General features: G+C 53.7%; 1 protein-coding gene across 1 annotated transcript in view; it reads right to left on the bottom strand.

Moving 5' to 3' along the window:
• Nucleotides 1–27,324, bottom strand: part of BEAN1 (brain expressed associated with NEDD4 1) — a gene marked incomplete at both ends in the record, with an annotated part of 37,744 nt that extends 10,420 nt beyond the window's left edge. Inside the window, 5 exons of the mRNA XM_084256540.1 lie at nt 11,356–11,540; nt 18,363–18,538; nt 18,623–18,627; nt 19,826–20,245; nt 27,288–27,324. Coding sequence (XP_084112666.1) covers nt 11,356–11,540; nt 18,363–18,538; nt 18,623–18,627; nt 19,826–20,245; nt 27,288–27,324 — 823 coding nt within the window. The remainder of the gene's footprint in view (nt 1–11,355; nt 11,541–18,362; nt 18,539–18,622; nt 18,628–19,825; nt 20,246–27,287) is intronic.
• Nucleotides 27,325–27,728: the final 404 nt, after the last annotated feature.

Below are 27,728 nucleotides of genomic sequence, written 5' to 3'. Positions count from 1 at the left end.
TGTATTGATTGGTTGATGGTTGATTGACTGAGCCAACATCCCGAGAGCTGCAGCCCCGCCTGCCCCCGTCAGAGATGCTGGCTAGAGGGAGGGAGGGCATGGACGCACATCTGACTGATGACGACTGTCACAAGTAATCCCAAAGGCATTTGTCATGGGCCCACTTCCTGGCAAGTCAGGGCTCAGCGCTGCTCTTCTTCCTCCGCTGCTAAAAACCACCAGGGCCAGGCCCGGGCCCCTCGGAGGAGGGCAAGGAACAGGGTGTGGGCACCGTTTTCGCCTGGCCTCCCACTAAGGATGTGGGTGGGTCTGGGGCAGGGGACACGCAGGACAGATTCACTGGGGTTGGCACTGCTGAGTGTCTTCCCCTGCTTTTTTGGGCAACCCCGCAGCCCACTTACTGAGAGCCAGCCCTGGTCACCCGGAGACTGAGCTGAAGAGCTCTCTTTCGGCAGGGGAGGAACCGCCACACAGGGGGGACTGGGTCTTGAGGGGTGAACCAGCAGAACAAGCTCAGCGGAGGAAGGAAGGAGTATGGGGGGAGCCCTGAGGGGTATAGTCCCAGCAGAGCTCAGGAAAGGGCACAGTGCTCCTGGGGTGTCACCCTGAGGTGACCTGAGTGAGATCACCTTGATGGCCGCTGAACACTCTATTTGTAAGGAAAAGGCTACCTGGTGTTCAGGATTCTTCCTAAAGTGGGGGTGCATTTCTATAAGTAGTGCTGACTATTTGTAGCATGAGGGGGGCCGATCATGGCAGAAAAGGGGATTGAAACATGAAATCTACTTTTTTGTTAATCCTCCACAAATTCACTCAACCAAGCCAGTCACCTACCCTCCCAGACATGTATCTAGGCATGTGCTCATAAACCACCTGGCCATTCATTCATCCATCTGTCCACCCACCCATCCACAGACATCCATCTATCCATCTGCCATCCATCCATCATTCATTTGCCCATCATCCATCCATCCACCCATCCATCTATCTGTCCATCCATCATCTGTCCATCCATCATCCATCCATCATCCATTCATCCATCCATCCACCTATCCATCCATGCATCCATCTCCTCCACTTGTCCATCCATCATCTGTCCACCCACCCATCCATAGACATCCATCTATTCATCTGCCATCCATCCATCATTCATTTGCCCATCATCCATCCATCCATCTCCTCCATTTGTCCATCCATCATCTGTCCATCCATCATCCATCCATCCACCTATCCATCATCCATCCATGCATCCATCTCCTCCACTTGTTCATCCATCATCTGTCCACCCACCCACCCATATACATCCATTATCCATTTGTCATCCATCCATCCATCCATCCATCCATCCATCCATCCATCCATCCATCCATCTCCTCCATTTGTCCATCCATCATCTATCTGTCCATCCACCATCCATCCATCTGTCCATCTATCCATCCATCATCTGTCTAGACACCCACCCACCCACTTGCCAGTACTCCCCAGTGCTTATTCTATGCCTGGACACATACTTGACCCTGGGGCTAAAATAGACTAAAACTGGACTAAATAAAACTCCGATTGGAAAGCAGGGGGTCCCACACAACCCCCATTGTTGAGAGGGGGAGTCTCAGTATGTCATGGAGCTCCCTGACCTCACTTTATGCAGGTAGCTCTGCCTCCACCTGCCTCACATGTCAGACTTATTAGGAGAGCAATTCACTGCCAAGTAGATTTTCAACCACTGCATTAAAATATAACTGGAAAAATATAAGTGACCACCCACAAGCCATTCATGTGTCTATAAATATCAAATGAAAGTTGATTTATTTAGTCCACTTTTAAGATACATTCTTCCACCTAAATAAATTCACTAAAATTAGCTCACATGCTCCTCTCCCTATCCAGATTCCATAACTTTTGCCACCTTTTCATCATTCTCTGAGGCTTTATCTCTGGCTTGATGAACAATTTATGTATTGGCTGGAAAACTTACAGGAACAGTCCCTACTATTTGTGATTTCTGCCGAGGAAATAGCAAACTGGCTGACACCACAGAACCGAGCGTGGCTGAAGGAGACTTTCCCCCTGAATCCACACAAACGTTTCCTCTTGTTGGAATCATCACTGGCCCCAAACTCCTCATTTTTCCTTTTCTTTCATCACTTCCTAGTGTGGACTCTTGGGCTGTTTTCTAGAGAACACAGGTTTTTACAGCACCAGCAGTCTTTGGGCCTGCTCCCCGAGTAGACTGGAGGTACCCTGAGAAGCAGGTGCAGGGAGGCTGGCTTGGCCCACCCATGAGCGAGGGGACTAGACCCCACCCTGGCTTGCGTCATGACTCAAAATCATGGCACGAAAAAAAATGTCCATCTAGTACAACATAGAAATTGCAGGAAGCTCCTGAATAATTGATGTCCAAAATGTTAACTTTACGAGCGCAGCAAATGACCATCAGCCACTGCATCACATGCCTGACCCGCCTGGAGCTGTGTGCTGAGCCTCCTTCCTACATACTGTCTGCTTTGAGCTTTGCTTTGGCCTCAGCCTCCCAGTCCACACTAAGTGGCTTCAGAGCAGCTTGATCACGGGTGTGTGGCTGCAGGTGCTGGCCACACGCTCTCCCAGTGTCCCCTGGGGGAGGCTCCAGAAATTTCCCCCAGCTCTACACGTGGTGAACATGTTGCTTTCCTCGGGGATTTCCTTTCTTCTCATAGACCATGAAAATCATGGAACTAGCTGTTAGGGATTGCGTATTTGTGTCTCCCCAGCTTCATGTTACACCCTAGCCCCCGATAGGCTGCTGTTAATAAATGGGCTGGAGGGACGTAATGAAGTGTAGGAGAGGCTATGAGGCTGGACCCACCATGGCTAAAAGAAGAGTTTGCTTCCTCTGTGCTCTCTGCCATGTAAGGTAATGGCAAGAAGGTGGCCTCCCACAGCCACCCATGAAGGGGTCCCTTGCACCGGTTCCCCTGTGGGAGCAGAACATTCCAGCCCTGGTTCATCTGCCTTCATGGCGAGGTGGGTCAGGAGGGGGGTGACCATTAATCATGTACCCAGGCCTGTAGCCAGAGACCTACAAACGGCAGAGCTCTGGGGGTTCCAATTCTGGAATGTGTCACAGGGGCTGGGAATTTGTCCCCTGCGCCCAGAATCAACAAGGGCATCCGGAAAGCCAGCACCCAGCAGTGTATTGCAAACAATACGGCACAAGGAGAGAGGGCTGGTTTCAGGAATGTGAGAATGAATGACCTTAGCAGGTTACTCTACGAGGTGGGACAAGACAGACTTGTAGATGAGACAAAGCTAGATCTTCCTTGGCCACAACTGCCCATCAGCATCACATCGAACCACTGTGCTTTGTGGTTCCCAGCACATGGATTCCTGAAAATGCTATGGGGTATTTGGGGACAGGCCCTTTATCCTGCCCCAAGATGACTCTGTAGCCCTGAGCTGTCCTGGGCACCAAACTCGCCCCAGTTGCAGGCCTTTTATCCCCAACATTCCTTATCCCGAGGAGGAACACGGCCCGGGGTCCTCTGGAAGACAGCCACTCCCCAGCCACCTTCCTGGAGGGAGCTCAGGGCTCCTGAGCCAAGCAGGGGTGACCTGTATCTTGTCCCAGGCTCTGGCTAAGTAGGACATGGACAGTCCTGGACTCAAATCCCCGCTCTGCCTCTGGCAGGCACTGTCCTCTGAGCGGTTCCTCTCCCAAGGTGCCATCATTTCATCTGTGCACTGGGAACAGCAAACTCTACCAGCTAATCAAAGTGCGCTGCCTAGCAAGGCACCTGGCACACAGTAGGTGCTCAACATACAACAATCAAACCTCAACCTCTTACAGCTCCCCCCTAGACAGAGTTCTGAATGTGAGAGGCAGACATCCTGCGACCTTAGGTTTCCTAAACGGACCCAAAGGGACTAACCATACAAAGAAAAAAAGAATAAGTTGGACTCTGTTTACAACAAGGTCTCCAGCAGGACCTTCTTAGAGGAGGGCAGGGGACCATGGAACTGGATAGGGATTAAGATGTGAACAGGGTCAAGGTCATGGCTGGAGCAAGCAGAGAGTTTAGAAAGAAGTTTTCTTGCTAGAGTTGTTTGCAGCCTGCTCCATGTCAGGGAGGCACCCACACAGGTGTCTGCACACGTGCCTGGCAGTAGGTCACAGATCCCAAGACACCCAAGGGCCCTCCTTCACACCTTGATGGTATCATCTGTTTTTTCATGATTAGGCTGTTTCCCTCTAATGGGACTGTCCTTTGTGGGTTACCCACAAGAGTGGCCACGCCATCGATTACAGCAGTTCAATGTCAAACAGTATTAACAGAGTATAGTAGGTCTTAGGATAATAAAGGAAAAAGGATTTTGAAACCCAGCAGGCCTCATGTTTAGGGAGGGGACCTGTCACGGCCTTTCTCAAATATGTGATAAGCCCCACAGGATTCCTGTTCAATTCAACAAATGCAAGTCTTAGCAGCGGCGGAGGGAAGCGTGCACTGTTTAGCCAGGCTGTGGTTCGGGGATGATTCCACGAAGCAGTGCCTTCGCTGCTTCTGACTACCTGTGTCTCAGTGTGAGTCTCACTTTCCTATTTCCAGTCCTGCACGTGGGTTTCAGGGTATGGCACTTGGCTATTGAGTTAAACCTAGAAATAGCACCTGATTCAGTTTTTGTAATGTATTTGTGCAGTCTATTCTAAACCAAAGCCACTGAGAAAGGGAAAATACAGGCACTTTTCTCCTGCATCTCACTTCTCAGCTTGCCCACCTAAGGCTCCTGTAAGAAAACAGTGGTGGAAAGAGCTGGCCCTTTCACAATCTTGCACATAAAAATAGTCGTTCTGCAGGACAAACACTGGCTTCATGAAGGTGGAGCAGAAACTGAGATTGAAATGATAAGTAAACATTGGTGAAAGCAGATACTGAATTTCAGCCACAGTTGTGGTTGTACTACTTAATTCAATGTTTTAATGTAATGTGCAACAGAATATACTAGAAGAATTTAAAGAACACGTCACCCATTTCAGAATATACAAATTCAGTTATAACCCACATGCTGTCTGGGAACTGACAGTCATGTTGTTTTAGCTAACTGGATTTTACCCTGGGCAGATGTGGCCGCGTGCTGGTACTACACAGGTATAATTGGTCATCTTGCTCCTTCCCCAGCATGCCAGTTCTCACTATTTGCAGAGTGTTGCTGCCACCTGTTCATGTACGAGAGTCACATGTACTATGATGATCCAGTGGGAGCACTGCTGATATTTGAAGTGTTGGAGGGATCTCTTTATCTTGAAAACACTATGAGATTTTAAAGAATTTAAATTACTTCATGGGCAACCCCTTAAATTTCATTTCACTTAAAACCGGAAATGTTCAATTAATTGACAACTTTTGAACAAGACTGCCATCCAATTTAAAAGGTGCCCACCTTGCTTTTCACGCTTACAAAACTTGTGTCTTTGACGTGCAGCAGTAAGGCCCTCTGTTCTTAGGACGTACATGTATGCGTCATTCGCTCTAGATTTTAAATATGCATAAGGCAAATAATTACATAAAATCAACAGTTCATGTATAAAAAATTGAGAATATCTGATAATCCAAAGTACCACTCCGAGTGTCAAAAGGCAATCCACAAAGAGGAAGATTTTTGTAATAATAAAACAACAGAAGACTGGTGTTCACAATATACGAACTCCTACAAATCAACGATAAAAAGACCCAAAGAAAAGTGATTAAAAGCCTCGTGGGGGGCCTCCCCAGTGGTGCAGCGGTTGAGCGCTGGGTTGCGAAGCTGCCTGCAGCCTCTGCAGCCGGTTCGATCCCCGGCTGCTTCCCGGCCACCAGAGGAGGGTCCCACATGGCGCGCAGACCTCTCCTGCCGCCCGCTGCTCCCCTCAGCAGTGTACTTCGGTCCTTCTGCCTGCTCTGCTCCCCGCTCTGGCTCTGGTGAATTCTCTCACCCTCCCGCGCTTCTGACTGTACCCAGTGCATGTATAAACCAAACAAACAAATAAATAAATAAGACATGCCTCTAGAAAATTAAAAAAAAAAAAAGCCTCGTGGCACAAAGATGCTCTTCCAGGGGCTAACTATATGTAGTCATCAGAGAGATTCAAACAAAAATCACAAGGAGGGGCCTCCTGGTGGCGCAAGGGGTTAAGCACAGCACTGTGAAGCTGCCCGCAGCCAAAGAGAGGGGACAAACCTGAACACCTGTGAGCTCACCCAGCTCTCACCATCCCACTGGACGCGGGTGTCATCCCAGTTTATAGATGAATAAACACAGGCTCAGTGGTTTCTGAACCTGAGTCTTTCAGCTCTTACTGCTTTGGCTGTGTGGGCTGGATTCGCCATAATCATTGCCTTTACTCTTTCCTGGGAGAGACATGTATCATCCAGGGCCAAGGGCCTGGTTTACGGGCAGAGAAAAGCTTCCTGGAGGTCACCCACAATGACTCCAGGTGGGGTCCAGAAGGGGCAGCCCTTAGAAGTGGGGTAGTCATGGGTGTCATGGTGCTTTAAATACAGAGAAGCAAATAGAGGGACTTCTGGGAGGTGAAAATGTACTCAAGCTCCCACAGGGACCAGGAGGCCAGTGGCTTGTACCCAGGAGCCCTGTTTTTGAATCCTGTCTCCTCTGCTGGGTCACTTGGCAGGTGACATCTCTTGGGGCCTCCCTCCCTGTGCGGGAAGCACGCAGGCCTGCACTCTTCTGCAGTGGCGTCACAGAGGACAACCATTCTGGGCATGGGTCCAGGCCCAGGTGGGGCTGAGTGTCGGGGCAGCCAGTCTAGTGTAGCCCTTGGCAGAGAAATGGCCATGTCCTTACAGTTCACGTTTGTAGGTCAGTCCCCCTGACCGTGCACTTGACTTTGGGATGCTCTGGGTGACAGCTGTGGGGTCATGTTTTCCTTGGCAAGATTTCTAGAAACAGAAATCATTTTGTTCTCCACCAACCCACGGCTCAGCCTCTTCCCTTCCCCTTGCCACACTTACTCCCTGGCTGGAGGTGGAGGGGGGCGATGAGGAGCCCCTTAGACAGCTATGGCAGTGGTTGATGATGGTGCCTTGCTCCAGGGGGTGGCGGTAGAGGTGGCAAGGTGGGGTCTGATTTGAAGATAAAACTATGACTTGCAAATTAACTGGAACTGGGGTGGACGGGGAGGGGAGTGACAAGTAACAGGTTTTGGAATCCAGGCATGTTGGAAGGACCAGGCTGCCACTTTCTGAGACAGGAAAATGACGGGCAGGTTGGGTGGGACACTGGGCGTCGAGATTGAAGATTCTGACACGTCACATCTGAGATACTCTGTAGACATCCAAGCAGTGATATGGGGCTGACAGTTGGATATATGAGTCTGGAGTTCAGGGGAGAGTCTGGAACTGGCAATGTAAATTTGAGGGGCTGTCAGTGTATGGGAGCTGCTCAGTGCTACGAGGATAGATGAGCTCACCCCAGGGGCTCACTGCCAGGGGACAGCTAGACGCAGAAACGTGGCCAACTGGGAGTCCTCTACAAAAACGGGGGTACAGTCACTATTATTACTACATTAAGTGCTCAAACCAAAGTTGATTGACCTCTTGCCAGGGACTCTGATATGAAATGATTGTGCGTTTATTTATTTAACCATTAAAAATTTTGCATAGAACTGGGGTGTAGGCCAGAGGTGCAGGGGGTGAGAGGATTCACCAGAGACAGAGTGGGGAGCAGAACAGGTGGGTCCACTGAAATAGACTGCTGAGGGGAGCAGCGGGCCAGTCAGGAGAGGTCTGCTGCGCCATATGTGGGAAGCTCCCTGGCTGGGGATCGAACTCAGGCCATAGTGGTGAGAGCGCCGAGACTTAACCCCTAGACCACCAGGGAGGTCCCTGATTGTGTATTTAAAATGAAGATGAGGGCCTCCCCGGTGGCGCAGCGGTTGAGCGCTGGGTTGCGAAGCTGCCCGCAGCCTCTGCAGCGCCGGTTCGATCCCCGGCTGCTCCCCGGCCACCAGAGGAGGGGCCCACATGGCGTGCAGACCTCTCCTGCCGCCCGCTGCTCCCCTCAGCAGTGTACTTCGTCACTCTGCCTGCTCTGCTCCCCGCTCCGGCTCTGGTGAATTCTCTCACCCTCCCGCGCTTCTGACTGTACCCAGTGCTTGTATAAATAAACAAATAAATCTTAAAAAAAAATTAAAAATTAAAAAAAATAAAATGAAGATGAGCTCTCAGATGCCAAGCATTCACTACTGTAAGACCAGAGAACTCTAAGAGGCAGCCAGTGTGTCCAGGGGGCCGTGAAATCCTGTGCAGAGTCGGGGTAAAGGTGTGGACCTGACTCTACTCGTCCTTTTGTCCAACTGTGGTTTAGCTAAAATGGCGCCAGGGAGGGCTCCCCTGGAGTATATCCCCGACTCCACACTTCCTGTCACCTTGACTGGTTTCCTCATGTCCTTGAACCTCAGTTTCCTCAAAATGAAATGGACACTGACCTGTCCCTTGTAGGGAAGCTTCATGAGAGCAAGGAGGTCACATAAAGGAACAGTCACAGCGGCTCTGCTGCCCTTTACCTGTGACATCTCCTTTGCTCTCACATCAGCCCTCGGGGGCAGGTCGGATCCATTTCCACCTCACAGATGAGGAAGCAGAGGCTTCGCTCGAAGTGACTAGCTAAAGCAACCCCTTCTCCTTTGTCTACTCCAGCAAGGGACAGACTTGAAAAAGTTTTATTTTAAAGGGCAACAGTCATCTGCTTGTGTTCAGAGATGGTGAACAGACCCGGGTAAGGTCGTATCCGGGCTCAGTGGGGCAGAATGCGGCGGTTAATTAGTGATGTCTGCTTGGGGCACCGAAGTGGCTACCGGTGGCAGGTTCCATCACTCACCCTCTTTGCCCTCAGGTTCTTCAAGTCTCTGCTACAGTGAGCAGAGCAGAACCCAGCAGTCTTGGGGACAGACCCTAAAGGGCTCTCTGAAGTCCCTCTCCTTCTTCATTTCCCTGGCTCGATCCCCAAAGGCTTGGGTAATACTGAACTATGGAGAGAGAAGGTGGTGAAAAGGACACAATTTCCCAGTTTCTTGAGCATCTCCTCAGTGCCCAGCACAAGCTACGGTCTTCTGGTGGCATCTGAAATCTGAGCAGCAAAGCAAACATTTGGTATGACCACCCCTATGTTAGCGGTGAGCAGACTGCGGTTTCTAGGTGCTAAGTAGCTGGGTCCGGACAATATGGCTGATTAAGTGTCAGTGTCAGGCCATACTTGACCCAAGCACTGTCTCCCGCGTCACACCAACTCTGAGGGACTCTTCCAGGCTGTGATTCCTGCCAATGGGTGGGTAGCCTGTGAGCTTGGCAGACCAGCTCCGTGGATCAGCTGACGCTGCTCTCTGCCTGCCTTCCTTTGCCACAGACTCAGTCTCCCCTGGGGCCTCGAAGCCCTCCTCCCATTTGCCCCTGGGCCCGGAGAGCTGCATCCTCCAGTGGCAAAGGAGAGATTCTGAAACATCTGTTCTTGGAGCCTGGGTCCTGGGGGAGGCCTGGGCCTCCCTGCCAGCTGGGGCCAGATGGAGAAGGCTCCCACGCCTCCACCTTCCTCAAGTCAGGCTGGGTCTCCTCACTCAGTGCTTAAGGCTGGAAAATGGCTCACAGGCCTGGCACTTGCAGGCAGAAGACCTGACGTGCCTCCTCTCACAGCCGCGTGGCCAGACCCTTCTGGGCTTCCCCGGCTGAAGTTCTTCCCTTTCCTTCCTCCTCTCTGCTCTAGACTTGGGGGAGGGGATGAAGTCCTGGGACTGTCTTTACGAGGGGCCTAGATGTGCTGACATGCCAGGCATTGGCGCTGTGTATGGGGTGGGGGTGTGGGGGTGTGATGTGCAGGGGCTGTTTCTGCATCCTGGGGTCCCCAGGAGGTGGTGACCCAGAGGGCTGGCGGCATAGCCACCTGCAGTCTTGGCCTCTGTTCGTGCAGATGGGCAGGGCTCTGATGGGTCTGATTTGACCCCAGAAGGTTCTGGAAAGCCCTCCACATTCAGCAGTCAGCCCCACACTTGCCCTTTCCCAGCTGCTCATGGGGCAAGGATGTGACCACCCCAGCCCTGAGGGGCAGTGGTCGCTGGGCACCTTCTCACCCTAGGAGGGATGTGGGCCTTGATGTCCTGATTAGGTCACAGCAGCAGCAGTAGTGACGTAGGGAGCAGTGAGGTGCTGAGCTGGGTCTACTGTCATCAGAACTGGTCTTAGCCCTTCACCTATACCCCACCTCGTTACCCATGGTAGCCAGAGGCCACCGCCCGCACCCCCAACCCCCACATACACACAAATAGCACTTTTTGAACAATGAACGCCAGTGCCATCTATTCCCCAGGCATGCCTGGTGGTGAGACCCCAGACATCCCCCCCCACACACACCGCCTCAGCCCCTGGATGGTCAAAGATTTAACCGCTGGAGTTTTGACTATTTGGAGGAGTTGCCCGGTACCCCGAGATGTATGACATTTAACCAACTGCACAAAATGTATTGACATTACTGAGTGGGGTGAGGCATTATCCAGAGTGATCATGGGAGAGGGGAGACGACAGGTAGATAAGGGGGCACTAGGCGGGGTCCCTCATTTCACACAGACTCCCAGTCCTCACTGAACAAGAAGGGATAGTGTGGTTACCATGTCCCCTAAATTTCAGCAAGTGACAGTGGTTTTGGGGCTCTCGGAGACCTCACAGGCAAGCAGGTGGCTGCCCTGCGAAGACTGAAGGGCCATGGGGTAAGCCGGTGAAGAGAGAGCTAAGGGAGGTTGCAGCTTTGAGCCCCAGGGGTGCACCTGAGTCTACTGCCGGGACTTGTGGGATTCCAGGGCCCAGGAAGAACAGCATGAACAAGCTCATCGAATGGCCTCAGTAAATGAAGGCCTTCGCGGTGTTCGGGATGGGCTTCCTGAGGGCCGTGGCCTCCAAGGAGCACCCACTGTGGCGCGCCATTCCACGGGGGAGCAGGGTGGGCCTCCTCTTCCCTGTGGGAGCCTCCCAGCACAACCCCGTGAAAGGTTGAGAAATCCTGACCCTAACGTGTCTGCCCCAGCATTTCCCATGCTCACTTGGCCGTGGACTCTTTCAAAAAAAAAAAAACCAAGTCATCCCACTAGTACCCTCTGAGCAACCCACCCCCTCGGGAAGCGCTGCTAGAGCGGGGTTGGCAGAAGTAGAGACAGCATCTCCTCACAGATGCCCGGGCTCTGCCTGCTGCCGCCCCTCGCTCCCCGCACGTCACGTCACGGCAGCCCCTGGTCAGCCCCCTGAGCAATCTGGCCAGAGACTTAGAGCCGTTCTCCGCATGCCCACTCTGAGCTCGGCCCTCACCTGGCCCTGAGCCACGGAAGGAAGCGGGGAGACTTACAAGGGCAGGGGCGTTTGAAAGACATGTAATCCTTGTCGCAGAAGAGGGGAGCCAGCCTGCCACGTGCACAGTTCTGACTTCTCAGAGGGTCGGACCCTCCACTCACCTGCAGAGACACAAACAGGCCGGTGATGGGGGTGCCCACCTGGTGCCCACCGACTCTGCAGGTTGGGCACTCACATCCCCTGGGCTGTCAACCTCTGGGGAGAGGACAGGGGCTTTGAGAGTGTGTGAGCACTCTGGCCTGGGGAGCACTGGGCTGCAGAGCATGGAGGTGCTGGAGCAGATGCTGGCTTGGGGTCCCCATAGTGGGTGGAGGGGGGGCTATCTCCCTGGATGGACTCTTGAGTGGACAACCACAGGGAACCGCTGTGTCTTATCACTGGCTGGCTGGAAGGTCCCTTAAAGATGAGCCAAATATCCTCATTTCACAGAAGGGAAAACTGAGCTGGAGGCTGAGGAGCAGGTCAGATCTCACCGCCGGCCCTGGAAGCAGCTGCCTTGCTCAAACCAGATTATTATTACCCCCCAAACTTTAAGGGGAAGATGCTCTTTTCATTCTTGGTTTATAGAAATAAGGAAGTTGAGGCTAAGAGCGGTCAGGTAGCTCGTGTCATGTCACACAGCTTCTCCTAGGCTGGGAGCAGAACCCAGGTCTGTCTGACTCCAAAGCTTAGTGTTAGCCAGCGCTTGATTTGGAATATCCTCTCAGTGTCCAGCCCTGGTTAAATCAGAAGACACCTGATATATTAAATTTCTGATTCAGGATAAAGGCCTAGAGAATGAAGGAGTCTCTGCCCAATAATCCTGGCACCCCGTGAGCTTCCTTGGTGTGACACCTGGATGGTCGTGCAGCCAGGGAGCACTCCTGTCTGCAGTGGAGGAAACAGCTTCAAATAAAAATGAGTATTCTCCACAATGTTTTGGAAACATATATAAAAAAAAAAAAGTAACCCTGCTACAGAGCAGAACTGGTCCTTCCTCAACTGGTGTGTCCCCAAGTGGCATGACGTCATGGGTGCATCAGGGAGATACGTGTCTTCCTTTCAAGGGAGTGTGGCCACTAGACTTGATGAAATCAAACTGCACCTTTGGGGGTTGCTGGGCAGTGCCCAGGAATGCAGAACCCAGCCGGCTCTTGCCAGGGAAAGCCCTTCCAGGCCCCAGGAGGCAGTGGCTTCTCTGGTCGTGAGGTGGACATCAGGTGGACTGAACTACTCTGTAAGAGGCAGGTCCAGCGCATCCCACCCTCATCTCCTCCAGAGAGCCCTCTTCTTATGTGTGCATTTTTCAACAAAGAGATCCCACTTTCTGATGGGGTCCTGGGGGTAAACTATACTGAATTGGTTAATGAATGAATCAAAGACCTACCTTTGGTGAACTTGAGCCCAGAAGTCTAATCCCTGAGTGCTGCTATCACCACCCCCACTTTCTGGCTGTGTGCCTTGGGGCAAAGCGCTTCACCTCTCTGAGCTGTAGCGCATCAGAGGAAAGGCTGTGAGCGCCCCTTACCTGCTGTGAGCAGAGCGAATGTACAGCAAGGGCCTCGTGCAGAAAACATGGCCACATACAGGTTCACTCAGCTGTGTGAGGTGGAAAGGAGGGAGTGGTGCAGCCTCGACCCTGGAATCTTCACTCAGGTGCCTCCCCCACCCCAGCTCAGTGTGAGCACAGCGCTGGCCTGACACCCACTCTCAGTCCCCCCAGAAAACAACTTGAGAGTTCAGTGGGGGGAGGTGAGGGCAGGGATCACGGGCAGACACGCCTCTGGTGTGCCAGGCTGCTTGGGGAACTGTGATCTCACTCCAGAAAATTCCCGAAGAACCTCGGTGCCTGGGATCGATGCTTTCTAAAAATACACGTGTTTACCTGCGTGTGCGCTGGGGTCTGCGTGAGCATGTATGTGCCTGCGGTGGCTGCACCTCTGGGCTGCGGGACCAGAGCCCCACCCTAATTTGCTTTCCATGAGCCCCCCCGGAGGGCATGAAGGGCCGGGGTGGCTCCTGGCATCGCCATCGCGCGCAGGGCTGGACCCTGAGCGGATATTCCAAATTACGTGGAACCACCAGGCCCCGAAGCTGACGCACGACTTGGGTGTAGCGCCTGCCTTTCAGCCGAGCCCGGCTTCCTGGGGAGGATGATGCCCATGTAAGGAGCGCAGCGATCGAGCTACGTGGTCTCCGGCGGCCGAGGGAGCCAAGTACCCACCCCGATCTCACACATGACCAGCGCCGCAGTGACGATCCCCTGCGGTATGGATCAGTGATTTGCTCGAGAGGGACTGCAGTGGGGGAGGGTCCTGTGCCGCGAGGTCACGTCACCTGCCCACGTCCGAGGAGCGCTCCTGCCGGTGACTCACCGTCCACTAGACTGTCTGGGTGGGCGGATGGCGCGCGCCGGCTCTGCGGCGGCCAAGCGTGGCGCAGCAGCCTGCACCGGGGTTACCTGGACTCCGGGGCCCCGCGACGCCCAGACCCGCGCCGGAGCGTGTGACTCCGGCGGGGCGAGCCCGGCGCAGCCTCACGCCAGCCAGCCTGGCAGGAGCGCAGCGCTCATGCGCGTTGCCAAGCGCCCGGAGCGTCCCGCCGCGGTGGCCAGCAGAGGAGGGGCCGCCGGAGCGGGGGGCGGCGCGGGCGGCCACGTGATGCCGTGTTGTTTACGGCGTCCGCTGGACCGCAGTCACGTGACGTCAGCCCGCTGAATTTCATAACAAACCCCCATTTTACAGATGACAACATCGAGGTACGAGGGGGGGGTCCGGGGGCGCTTGCCCCTGCGCCCCCCCAAGCGTACCCTTTGGAGTGTTTAAGCAGGACGGCACCGTGGGCCGCTCTAGCCTCTTGCAAAGGGTTCCCTGGACTCGATGCACAGGGTGGGCCAGATGTGGGGGTCCGCAGGTGGCAGGTGGCGGGGTGTCAAGGAAGGTGATGGGACCAGCTTTCAGTGGTTCCATGAGTTATGTCCTCAAAGGCCCCGTGTGCCGGGTTTTGGGGGGGGGATAGCGGGGTGAAGCAAACATTGGCGGTGTCCGTCTCCGTGGAGATTACCTGCCCGACGTGAGGCACAAGGGTAGTAGCGGGATTTGTGGGGTAGCAGCAAGGGATGGCGCAGAGGGGGCAGGTGGGTGGAGATTGTACACGTAGATACAGAGGCTGCAGTGAGGAGGCCATGAATGCTCAGGAGGGGGGCTAGCTGGGTGTGTGGCTGCGAAGAGAGGGTTCCAAGGCAAAGATTCTGGGGAGGCCCGTCGTGGGGGGGTTGGAGGCACGCAGTGGGCTGTGTAGGGAACATTTAAGAAGTGGGACAGATGGATCAGATCAGATGTGGAGGGCGAGGGGGCGTGGAGGATGATTCCCTGTGTTTGCTTGGGTGACTTGGGAATAGTAGGGAGCTGGGGCCCCTCCCCACGGTGGGGGAGGTGTAGACAGCTCAGATAACCCGATGCGCCTCTCACAGTCAATGCCCACTGACTATGTCCTGCTGATGAGGTCACCTCTCAGGGTTCCATGTGGGTGTGTATGTGTCTGCCCAGGGCCAGAAGGAGGTGGGAAATTTTGGACTTTGGCTGGATGCTCTCATCTTGAAAAGGTTGTATCTGCCTTACAAGGCAGTGACTAATTCCTGGGGCTGCTGGTAGGGGCCCCCAGAAAATCTTTCTCCTGCACAGGAAGGTCTTTATGTCAGGTTGGGACACTGTTGACTTCCCCAACTGGAGAAGAACATTCCCTGGCAAGTGTTGATATGTCACTTAATCTTCATCATCTGATGGAATGAATGATTGAATGAATGAACTCAGGAGAGAATGAAAAGTCTGAGTAAAGTGGCACTGAGGTTTGCAAACAGGTAACCTGGACCTGATAATAGAAAAGGGATTCAGGTGTATGGCCGCCTCTGCGGCTCTGTGTGACTCCACCGGGTTTGCCAGAATGTGGCTGGAGGTCACTGGGTCTCCATGTTCATTTACCCGGAGTAGCCCCTATAACAGCATCAACGGCCACCTCCTTGCTGACTCCTGCCATGGCTCAACCTCTCCAGCTTGATTTCCTGTCTAGCTGCATAAGCTGGTCCATCTACACAATGGCCAAGTGACCAAGTGTGTAAGAGAAGCCCAACTCAAGACTCAGAATGTTCCAAAGAGGACACAGATGAGCATCATTCATGGCAATGAAACCCCAATGCCCAGTAAGAGAGGACAGATGGAGCGAACTAAGGTGTACACTTACAGTAGAATACTGTACAGCCACGAAATCCGGATTTTAAAGACATTTTCATAACATGGATTTAAGAGCTAAACTCTCTCTATATATATGGATATATATTCAATATGTAATTCTACACCCAGTTATGATCTTTAATTTATTAAAAAAAAACCCTATGCAAATATTCATACATAGAAAAAGATTAGAGAGGAAGTAGACTAAAATATTCATCCATTCTGCTCTCTGGGCAGTGGTGGGATTAATGAGTATTTTTATGTTACTTATATTTTTTATGATTTCCCAAATTTTCCACAATGAGCATGGATTAGTTTTACAATCTAAAAAATCATGAAAATGAAGATTGAAAAAATCCTTTGTGCTAACTAAATGGAAAAGTAATTGACTAAATAAGTCAGTGAGAGCTAACTCACTGAATGTTTTTAAGGCTAATTTAATTGCCTTTGAACCTGTCATTTGTTATTGCAATTTAAAAAAAAAATTAACTTGTCTTTGAACTTACTGATAAGGAGCTTTATTAAAATGTTAGGGAAATAATCTCCATTGTTTCTAACCTTCATCCCATTTGAGGGAATGGTTTCTCTCACGACCCTTAATGTTTTAGTTATGAGTAGCTTACCCTGGTTTAGGCTACTGGGGGGCTGCCTATAGGAAGCTGGTGCCAATAGACTATTCCACAGCCGGATCTCGTGCTAGGCTACTTCTCATAGCCTGGGTGGACAGCCTGTCTCAGCCTGTACCATCTCGGTTGTGTAATTACACCCTGTGATGTTCACACAACAGCATCGCCTAAAGACGCGTTCTCAGAACCTTTCCCTGTTGTTAAGCAGCACATATTTCCAGGTAAGATATCTACTTGGCAAAAGTCCTAACAATAGCCCTTATGTCTATAAAACATTTTGTTATTTGCAAAGCATGTTAAGTGCTGGGTACTCTTAAGTGCTGGGTACTGTTCTAGGTGTTGGGGATATCGTAGTGAGCAAAATGGTGAAAAGTACCTGCCTTTCTAGAGTTTGTTTCATTGATGAGGGCAAACATGGAAGGAATGGATAAGGTATATCCACTTCTGGGGTGTTGAGTGCTATGGAAAAAAATGGAAAGGAGAGGGATGGGGGATCGGTGGGGGTGGGAATTGGTCTTTTACATTAGTTTGATTATTATTTGGCTAGAAAAGCATACAGGTATCTGTCTGTATAGAATTTAAAAAATTCTCTAGCTGGTGGTCAGTGAACATATAGACGTAAGATGACTGACGATATCCGTGGAGGAATCACTGCAGTAACTAGTTACACACCCTCTAAGATACACGGTGCTGTCAATTTTACAAGCTGATAAAATTATGATGAGTCATGGTGAGGTTTTAGGTACTTTAGGTCAAGCAAAGTGAGCCCTTCACCTTTCTAAGCCTCAGTGTTCACATCTATAAAATGGGGACAATTGCGGCATCTAAACCGAAGGGCTGCTGTTAGAATTCAAAGGGGAAAGGCTTACGCTCAGAAAACTCTTCACGCGTGTTCACAATACAGACACTCAGCGCGGTCGCCGGAGCCCCATGGGATGGCTGTGGTTCCTGCGTGGCTGGACTGGGAGGTGTGTAATACCTGCTTCTCTTTGCAAAAGGCAATCGGAGTTCTGAAAGGTGAATCTGCCCAGATTCACATGCACAGAGGCGGGTCGTCTGCCCCCGAAGCTGTGCTCGCAGGCACAAGTCTATTTTGTGCTCGCTCGCTAAGGGGGTCCTGTCACCCCAGGGTCTCCCTTTCTCCCAGAGGAGGCTGGGAGCAAATTTCCACCTTCTGGCCCCTTTCTTTGTGCCCTGGCACTTCTGGGGCCAAGGCTTTGGGTCCTGGGTGGCTCAGTGTGACTAATCGATTATTCCCGACATTCCCTGTCGGCTGCGTTCCAGAGGCTGTGTGAATCAGTAGTCACAAACCTCTAAATTTATTCCTGATTAACGACTTTGGGAAGAAGGGTAGTGAGGACTGTGGAAGACACAGGGATGTGACACCCTAGTGGGTGAATGGGGGAGGGGCGCGGGTAGGCTACCAAGGAAGAGGAGAGGGTCTCTGTGTAAAGGAGCCCCGAGGGGGTCAACCTATTCTGTCTGTCTCGCTAGGTAACAGGAAGACAGACTCACCCCTCCCTGGCCCCCTGTTTCAGGCAGCTGGGCCACAGGTGGCCAGGACTAGCACGAGTGTCCACAAGCTGAATTTTGTTTCCTGGGCACTGGTACCCTCTGTGCCCCCCCCAAGGATCCCAGCACCCTACCCGCCCCCCCTGCCCCCCAGGCCCAGGGTCTCACCTGCTCTGCTCTGGGTCTGAGCCCCCAGTTGCCCAGACTGGGGCGCTCTCTTCCTGGTAACCTTCCTGCTCAGAAGCTCTAACCTGTCACTCAGTCACTGGCTCCATTTTCCTCCCCTAGGGTCCTCACTTCTGCTGCGTCAGGGCCCAGTCACCTGGACAAACACCCCACAGTCAGCACAGAATGAAGGCCGGGACCCCACAGACCTCCCAGGCCTAGTAGCTGCTGTCTCCACTGCCTGTGTCGACAGCCAGCAGCAGAACATCGAAGCCACCAGACAACCAGATGCTCTTAAGGAAAAACAATCCTCAGGTCCCAAACCTTGGAGTAGAGAGAGGAATGCAGAGGATGAGCAAGCTGGGGGGAGGGGGCCGCCTGCTTTGGGGCCGCAGCGTCAGCCAAGGGCAGAGGGAAAACCAGTCAGATGGTGTTTTCCAACCTAGAGGAAGATGCCTGGCAGGGAGGGGAGAGCTGGGTAGGGGGCTCACCTGAGAAAGGGCAGGCCCCAGAGACTGGCATTGCAATCTGACGTCAGCAAGACCTTGGGGGTTTCCAAGGCCTCTTTGGTAAGGACAGGGCTGGGGGGAGGCGTCGCGTCCCCACCACCTACGGACAGCGCTCTCCCTCCGCAGCTGCTGGCCCCGCACACTTCACGAAATGACACCTGTAACCAACCTGAGTGAGTGTTGTGAGCCAAGCAGCACACTAAGCCACCTACAAGCAGCCACTCACAGTCCTCTTAACTCACCTTCCCTGGGTTTCAGGTGGGAAAAATGAGGCTCCGGAGAGGGGAAGTGTCTTACCTAAGTTCACACGGCTGGGGAGTCAGCCAAGGCACCCTCTGCTCCCAGAGCCATTAGACATTCAGCTCACAACAGAATCCTGCCTGTTTACCCACCCAGGAAATCGAGGCACCGGGCGAAGCCCTTCTTTGGGGAGAGGACGTTTTAGGACAGTGGGGCCGGGGCATCCTGGAGGCAGGTGCCCCCGGGCCTGGGTGCGCATCAAGACCAAGGTGCGCGCTCCCAGCCTCGGCCGCCAACACCTTCCACCTGTGCCCTCCGGGTCTCCGCCCGGGCCCGGCCACCCCCGCGGCCACTGTGCGGGGCCGAGGAGGGCAGTCGGTGCCAGCCTCCAGACAGCGGGGCCCGTGGCGGGGGAGAAAGGGCGGCGAGAGGCAGCCGGGGGTGGGGTGGGCACTACCCCGCGCCCGAGGTCGCCTGGGGAGAGGCGGCAGAGCCGCTCCGCCGCGCTGCGCAGCCAGCCGAGTGGCCGCCTCGGACTCAGCCTCGAACTCAGTTACCGCGCAAGCGAAAGTCGGCCCCGGAGGGGGAGCAGGTGCGGCGCGGACGCCCCCTCTCGCCCCCGCCGCCGAGAACCGCCCGCGCGGGGGGCGCCGGAGCGGGGGCACGGCCCGGGCGACCCCCCCGGGGGAGGGTCAAACTTCCAGGCTCCCGGGTGGGGGGTGGGGTCGAGCCCAAACTCCGCAAAGCCTGGAGCCTCGTTCCTCCCGCGCCCCCGCCGAGAGCGCGCCCTGGTTTCCCCCTGGGTGGGTGCTTCGGGGGTCCCCGAAGTCGAAGGCAGGGAGCTGGGGAGACCGTCTCGCTGCCCCCGCCCCCAACTCCCTCCCCACGGAGTGGATGCTCGTCTGGGACTCGAGTCCGGCCAGAGCCCAGGAGACCCCCCCCACCCCTTCCCCGCGGCCCGAGGCCGTGCTCTGGGGCGGCCCCGGCCCCCTCGGGCAGCCGCGAGGCGCCCCGGGGCGCGGGGCGGGGGTCGCCCGGGTCGGGGCAGCGGGCTCCGAGCGCGCTGCGGCTCCGCTCCGGACCGCGCGTCCTTCCTCCCGGCGCGCAGGGGCTCGGCGCCCCGAGCCCCGGGGTGAGCGCGCCCGGGAAGGGGGCTGGGACCCCCGCGCCCCTCCCCCGCGCCGCCCCCGGCCCAAGCCCCTTACTCGGCTTGGCTGCCTCGCTCCACTCCGCGCGCCGCACCGCGGGCTCCAGCTTCGCCGCCAGCTCGGTTTCCCGCTCTGGCTCCGGCTCCGGCTGCGATTCCCGCTCGGATGCCTCTGCGCTCCGGCTGGGCTCGGCGTCGCGGGGGGCGCGCCCCTCCGCCTCGGCCGGCTCGGCGCGCAGGGGCGGGGCGCGGCGGGGCGGGGCCAGGCTGGGCCGACCCGGAGCCCGCGCCCCGGGGCCGAGGCGGCGCTGCCCGCGCCCGCGCGACCCTGCCCTGCCGCAGCCGCGCCCGGCCGCCGCCCACGCCGCTCCCCGGGCTCGGCCGCGCCGGCGGGGGCTCGGGGGCTCGGGGGCTCGGGGGCTCGGCGGCGCCGCGCGGCTCCCGGCTCCGGCAGCTCTGGGCCCCGCCGGGGTCACTCCTGCGACGGGGGGGCGCGGGCTGGGGGGGCGGGGAGGGCCGAGCCGCGCCCCTCTGCGCACAGCCAGCCCGACACCCACACGGCGGCAGGCGGGGCACGCGCCGCGAGGAGGCCGAGGGATGCGGCGAGGCCAGGGTGCCGGCAGACGCGAGGAGGGCGGACGGACGGACGGACGGACGGACAGACGTGTAGGCAATGACACGCAGGCAGGAGGGAGCGGAGGGGTAGGCGCCAGGCACGTGCAGAGAGGGGCAGGCGAGCCAGATGTGCCCGGCGGGCCGCCAGACAGCTTGGGCAGGGGCAAGGCTGCCGTTTGGACAGGGGAGCCCGTGGCGGCCCCTGGAAGGGCAGGTGGGGCTGGCAGGGCCTCCTGCTCCCACTGGCCCGCAGGTGAGTTCTGGGGCTAGTGGGTTGCAGGTCGGCCCAGCTGAAGCCTTTCTCTACTGAGCAACCCGCTCGCCTATATCCTTCACCCCTTGTTCTGCAACAGGGTGGTCCCCAGGAAAGGGGGGGTTCCAGGATTCCTACCCCCTGGGGTGCCCCTCTCCCTGCCCTGTAACAGTTCCGTGCTGCGTCCTGTGGATGCCCTTCTTCCTAAACCTCCGAGGTAGAGCTTGGCCCTGGCAGATGCCCGAAGGCCCCAGTGGGATGACCGGCTCAGAGTTCTCCTGACTTCCAGGACCTGTTCTATCCTCACCTTATTTTGGGCCCTTCGACAGCCTGGCCCAGGTGGTTGGTTGTGATGGTTGTGCCCTCCAGTTCTTTGTGAAATCATTTGTTGAATCTCCCCTGACTAGTGGTTGGGAACCCCAAGGATAACCTTGGGGGGTCTGCACAAAGCATGCGCCCTAAAATTTGATGCAACACTTGATAATTCTCTCCTCACTCCAACTTGGTTGGTGACGGATGGAAAGCGGTGGTCAAAATAAAACTGGACCTCAAAGAGCCGCATGTGTTGATGATGATAAACCTGCGGAAGCAGAGCCAGGGGGACATTGTGGAAGAGAAGGGAGGTAGCCACGGGGATGGCCAGGAGGGTGCAGAGCAGGCTCTCGTGGAGAAAACCTTACTCCACCCCAGGTCTACCATTCGGCACATCTTGGCCTTCCCTGGGTGGAGGCAGAGGGTGCCGCATAGTGGTTCTCAGTGGGTGAAGATAGCTCCCAACCTCCTTTGTGGGCTGTTCATTCTGACTCTGCCTCCTGTTCTGCCTCACTCATAGTCCCCAGACTATGGGAAGGGCTGCAACCCAGGCTGGCAGATTCTAGCTCCATCTGGGTTTATGACCAAGGGGGAGGGGACCAGAATAAGGGGACATATCTCTCAGAGTCCTGAGAAAGGGTACCTCACCTTTATCATGTCCATCCCCATATCTTGATTTTATGGATGAATTAATAAAGGACTAGAGAAAGGAGGGGACAGACCAGGATGAGGGCATCACAGGCCAGGGCTATACCCACTGTACAACTCTGCTAAAGGTGACCTTGACCTCCCTTAGCAGATATTGCTGATTCTTGCAGGATGGATATTCTAGTCGTTGAGTGGTCAACTGTCTCTTTCAGCAAGTGTTGTGTATGTGTTTTGTGGTGGAGATGCTATGTGAGATGGCTGACTTTGAGTCCTTGTGGAAGGCTGCAGCCCTAAAGAGTTCATTCCCCTCCACCCTTCATTGGAGCATCACTGGTCTGGCAAATCTGCCTTGTTTCTCCAATTGGAACCCCAAACTGGTTTCCATTTCTGTCAGGGGGTGATATGCATCCGGTCTAGTTTCAGGGAGTTGGATTACGACTGCCTTTCTTTCTCTGCATCCACAAATACGTGTTGATGCAGGGCACTTTTGGGAAACACCAAGAGAAAGGACGAAGGTAAAAACGGGTCATTGTTAAAAACTGGTCATGGTTAATATCGAGGCTTTTTCTTTCTCTTTAACTGCACAACTTTTTAAGAGTCCTTTGATGGCGTGAACCTGCACTCTCTCATCTCCCCGCCACGTTACACTTTTGTGGCTGCTTCGCCGGGCCCCAGCCGCCTGTACTATGTGCTATCTTGCCAGTTCTCTGTTCCTGGGTGTGTAGTTGGTTTCTGATCTTTCCCAGTTCTAGACAACACTGCAGTGAACATCCTCATGGGTACGTTTGTGCATGTCCTTGATTATTCTTTTATTTTGGTAGCTATGTTCACACATTTTTGAATCTTTCTTCTGTAGTCTTTTTTTTCCCTTTGGGACGAGCCTTTCCTGGGCATCTGCTTGGCCCAGAGCAGTGGAGGGAGGCGCCTGCTGCCTAGAGGGGCCATCTCCCAGGCTCTGGAGTGGCGGGTCACACCCTGCCACTCAGAAGGTGACCCACTTTTCAATTCTATCGTGGGGGAGATCTTTTGATGCTAAGAGTGGTGGGGGAGTGGGGGTAAATCCATCAGGATGGTCTGTTCTCTGGGTAGACTGGCCATCTAAAAACCCTCACAGATCTTTCGGGAAGGTGACCTCTTGCTAGTATGTCCCTTATGGAGGAGGATTTCAGAAGCCTTGACTTACACTACGAGTGTGAGGGTCTCTAGAGTGCACGGGCAGAGAGCATTCCACTCCGAAAAGACAAGGAGGTAGAGGGAGGGGGAACCTATCCTACCAATTTTCATAGATTTCCTATTTCCTCTGATTTTTGCTAAAGAGGCCCTTATGCATCTCTGTGGTGTTGGGGGGTAAAGGGAATGCAGGAGGTCTTGGCTTCTACCCTACCCGGGGGGAGGGCGGGTAGTGGGGCAGGGAACAGAACCCTCCTAAGGGTCCAGCTGTTACTACAGCCTCAAGCAGCGGCTCTGTTAATGTTAAATGCAAAGGAGGCTGAAGTGGGAGGAGGAAGCTCCAGGGCGGGGAAGTAGCTGTCCAAACAGAAGCAGCTCTTTCTGGAGCACTTCTGCTGAGAACCTGGGGTGTCTTTTTTTTTTTTTTTTTTTTTTGCGCTTTCAACCCACCTTACAGATGAAGAGACTAAGGCCCCCTGTATTTAAGCGACTTTCTAGAAATGAACACCTGGCTAAGGAATCCCAGGTAAGATGATGAAACACTTTAAAAGAGGCAGAAAAGATCACCGGGAGTAAGTGAATTAAAATTAAAGTAGGTGTTACCTGGCACAAGGTCACCGGTTTCTAGGGGGAGGGGGGTTGTGCCTCTCCTATTTTATAATTTTCTAAGTTGTAGAAAACTGACTGTAATGCAAATGATTCTCGGCTTTGAGATGCGAATGAATTCCATCAGCTGAGGTCAGTTGTAGTTTCCTGGGGGGTGGGGCTGAAGGCTGTCCCTGTGGCTGCCCAGGTAGGTAACTTCTAATTTCCCTCAGTAATGAATGAGTTAAACTCTTTGACATGTATTCATTTTGTATTTGGGTACTAGTCAAGGCTGTATTTAAAAAAAAAAATCCTTTAGCAGTAGTAAGCTTGGGATGGTATCCCGATGGTTCTGTCTTACACCAGAGTTTCCTCTTTAACTGGAGGTATTAGATAGACCCTTGGGCCTGGGGAGAGATGTGTAAGGGCGGATCAGGCCTAGAAGACTTTCTGGAAGGGAAGGGCCTTGTGGAGATTTAGAATATATGCAACTATAGAAGGTTTTCCAGGACTGCGGGCAGGGCCTGGGGTCAGGAGGAGTTTGGATTAATGAAGAGGCCTGTCTGAATGAAGGATGTGGGAGCTGGGGGATGTGGACATGCGATTCCAGGTGGAGGAGGCTGCACCTGGCGGTGAAGGTAGCTGGGCGCTGCCATAAGCTTGCGAGAGGAAAGAGCTTAGTGAAATGGATGTGTTAAGAAAACTGGTCTCTGGGTTTCTAGACTTTTCCAGGGATTTAATAAACCCTGACAATCTTTTCTCTCGTGATTGCGGGGGCCAGGCCTCTCTCCTTAGCCCTTAGTAGGAAGTGCCCTTCCAGGACACCTGGGAGAGGTGTCAAGGGGCTACAGTGTAAAAGGCAGCCCTTCTGGGAGTACTTATTTCTTAAATAAAGATTAAAGATTTGGATTCAGGGCAAGCTGGCTGAGGATGAGCAGGGACTCACATGACCTTTCTGCTGGCTGCTTCACCCAGTCACCACAGGCCCTCAACCGACCTCGCCACCAACATTGCTTAATTCCACTCTCCCCCGAGGGGGACAAGATTTCCTCTCTTTTCTGCTAGTGGGCTGGCTGAGAGACCCCCCCCCCCCCCAGGACCTGCCTGCTCTAAATGGGTCCTGCCGTCCCCTCATAAAGACAAACATACTCTTAAGCGCCTAAGATCTTCAATAGAAAAGAAGTTTAATAGAATTAGCATGCAATAGAGAAAAGAAAAAGAATACAGTTAAAATAGTTGCCAATTAAACACTCAAAGTTACCCATCCCCTCATGGGTACATGCTCAGCCAAACAGCGTTGGCCCAAAGTGGGGCCACCAAGGCCAGAAAGCTTGTTACAAGTCTAAGGGGCCTTCTGGTGGGGACCATAGGAAAGGGGTGGAAGGGGCCAGGCAAGCCTGGAAGGAAAGGAGCAAAATCAAAGTACAAGTCAAGATAAAGGCAGCCATTGTCATCCTCCCCAAGGGTCTCTCACCCACGTCTTCTCCAAGTGTCTCCTTCCATGTCCCTCAAGGCCCCGGTGCAAGCCCAAGGCCGAGAAGCAGGCGCAGCTTCTTCTTCACGTCTCTGCTCCATGTGGAGCCTCCAAATCCTCTTGTCGTTTCCTAAGTCCCCTTCAGTGGAGCTTCTCCCTGCTTCGCCCCACCCTTCTTTGGGCGGGACAGGGAACCTGGAACCTCCCCTTTCTATGGGGATTACCCTGTTTACATAACAAGGCGGCTTAGGAGATCCAGTCACCAGCCAAAGGTCACCTGGCTAATTAGGAGCTGGACCCAGCTTTGCACCAAGCTGCCTCTCCTCCCCCCAAAAAGCCAAAACAGACTTGCTCTTTCCTTGGTGGGATTTACAAGCTGGGAGGAGGGGGCTGGTGTGTGTGTGATAGATGCTAACCCAGGAGTGACAGAGGTGAAGGTAAAAGTTGCCCAGATGAGACATGCCACCATCCTGGGAGGCAAGCTTGGGAGAGATTCAGGAATTCTGATCTTGTTTGGGTGTGGAGTGAGGCAAGAGGAGTGGGCTGGGGTCAGGCCAGCTTTTGATCCCGACAGCTATGAGAGACATTTAGAATCTTTTGGAGGGTTAGAATATTGGATGGTGGCGGAGGCATAATCAGACCTGCATGAAAAAAAATTTTTAATCATTTTATTGAGGTACTATTGATTTACAACACCTATTTGTTTTTAAAGATTTATTTATGTATGCATACAAGAGCTGCGGTACAGGCCAGAGGTGTGGGAGGGGGGGTGGGGGTGTGTATGTGTGAGAGGATTCACCAGAGACAGAGCGGGTAACAGAACAGGCAGATTGACTGAAATCCACTGCTGAGGGGAGCAGCGGGGAGACAGGAGAGGTCTGCTGCGCCATGTGGGTTGCTCCCTGGCTGGCCCGGGGGAATCAAACTCGTGCTGCAGAGGCTGTGGACAGCTTCATAGGTTGCATCTTAAGCCCTTGCACCACCAGGGACACCTTCTGGTCTTTTTTGATGTGGGCCATTCTCACAGATTTCTTTTTTTTCTTTTTCGCTGTGCAGAAGCTTTTTAGTTTGCTGTCATCCCATTTGTTTATTTTTGCTTTTGTTTCCCTTACTGTTGTAATCAAGTCCCCAAAGACACTCCTGAAGCCATCGATGCAGAGTTTTCATCTACGTGTTTTATGGTTTCACAGATCTGCATTTTGATAGGCAGAAGGACCGCTATACTGACGAGGAATTGCACACATCTGCATTTTGAAAAGGCAGCTGTACTGGTAGCAGGGAGAGGGTTGGGGGCAAGAATGGAGGCAGGGAGGCTGGAGAAGTGCAGCTCACATGAGCCCAGGAGAGAAATGGCGGTGGCCCAGGCGTGGGAAGAGGTGGACCAGGTGTGGGGAGGTGCAGTGAGCAGGACTGAATGGTGTCTTGGGGGTGGGGGTTGAGGGAATGGGTAGAGTCAAGGGGGAAGCCTAGATTCCTTTTATCTTCTCAAATTTTATTGATTTGCCAATCGGTTACATAACTATATAATTTGGGGGTGCACCTTCATGCCGCCACAGGAACGCTGGCGTCACCCCCCCACCAGAGTGCCAGTGCTGAGGCCCTCTCTCCTCCCCTCCCCACCCCCCAGCTGTCCCCCCGGTAACCACTGTGGTTTTCATTGAGTCTGAGAGTCATTTTTTGTTGTGTTCTGTCAGATTATTTTCTTTTGGTATTCATAGTCCACCGATGAATGATTTGTGGTAATTGTCTTTCACTTTCTGGCTCATTTTACCTTAGCATAATCACCTCGAGATCCATGCCTTTTGTCCCAACAGGCGCTATTTCATCTTTTTGAATCACTGAGTAATTTTCTGTGGAGCATATATGCCGCCATTTCTTTATCCAGTCGTCTGCAACAGGGCATTGAGGTTGGGTCTATGTCTTGGCTGTGGTGAATAACACCGAGGCCTGGGTTTCTGGTCGGTGTAGTGAGTAGATGGTGTTGCCATTCATGAGGAGCAGAACACTGGAAGAGAATCAAGTTTGGGGAAGATGAATATGAGTTTTGATTTTACACATGTTGAATTTCAGGAGCCATTGGCAGGTGGCAGAATCATGAGAGTAGTTGGTGAGCACAGCTGGGCGTGAGCCCTAGGCTTCCAGGCTTCAGAATGGCTTGACCATCTGTCTGTCCACCTACCTACCTACCTCTCTCTTCTCTCATTCATTGAATAGCCTTGCTCCCATCCCCAATCACCTTGGTGTTTTTCTACTCATTCATCCATCTTTCCCAGTCTACCTATCCCTTCTACTATCTCCCTTTGATCCATACATCCATCCATCTGTCCGTCTACCCATTCACCCATCCATTTGTTTGAGCTTCCTTTCATCTTTCACCTCCTTATCTTGCCATCCATCCACTTGTCCTTCCTCCTACCTCCTCTCCACTAATCCATCATCTATCCACCTAGACCCCCCACTTACCTATACTCTGCCCACCCATCTTCTCCTCTGCATCCATCGACCCATGCATCCCACGCACACTTACTGATGTTCATACAGGCCCAGCACTCTGCTGTGTGCTGGTGAAAACACTGTAGAAAATCAGGTCCCTGCTTTTAAGGAGCCCATGATATGTTTTTTTTTTTTTAAAGATTTATTTATTTATTTATACAAGCACTGGGTACAGTCAGAAGCGCAGGAGGGTGAGAGAATTCACCAGAGCCAGAGCGGGGAGCAGAGCAGGCAGACTGACGAAGTACACTGCTGAGGGGAGCAGCGGGCGGCAGGAGAGGTCTGCGCGCCATGTGGGACCCTCGCTGGCAGCTGGGGACCGAACCGGCGCTGCATAGGCTGCGGGCAGCTTTGCAGCCCAGCGCTCAACCGCTGCGCCACCAGTGGAGGCCCAAGCCCATGATATGTTAA

Source organism: Talpa europaea, assembly GCF_964194135.1.
Source record: "Talpa europaea genome assembly, chromosome: 16".
Lineage (NCBI taxonomy): Eukaryota > Metazoa > Chordata > Mammalia > Eulipotyphla > Talpidae > Talpa > Talpa europaea.
This window is presented reverse-complemented; position numbering and strand designations above follow the sequence as displayed.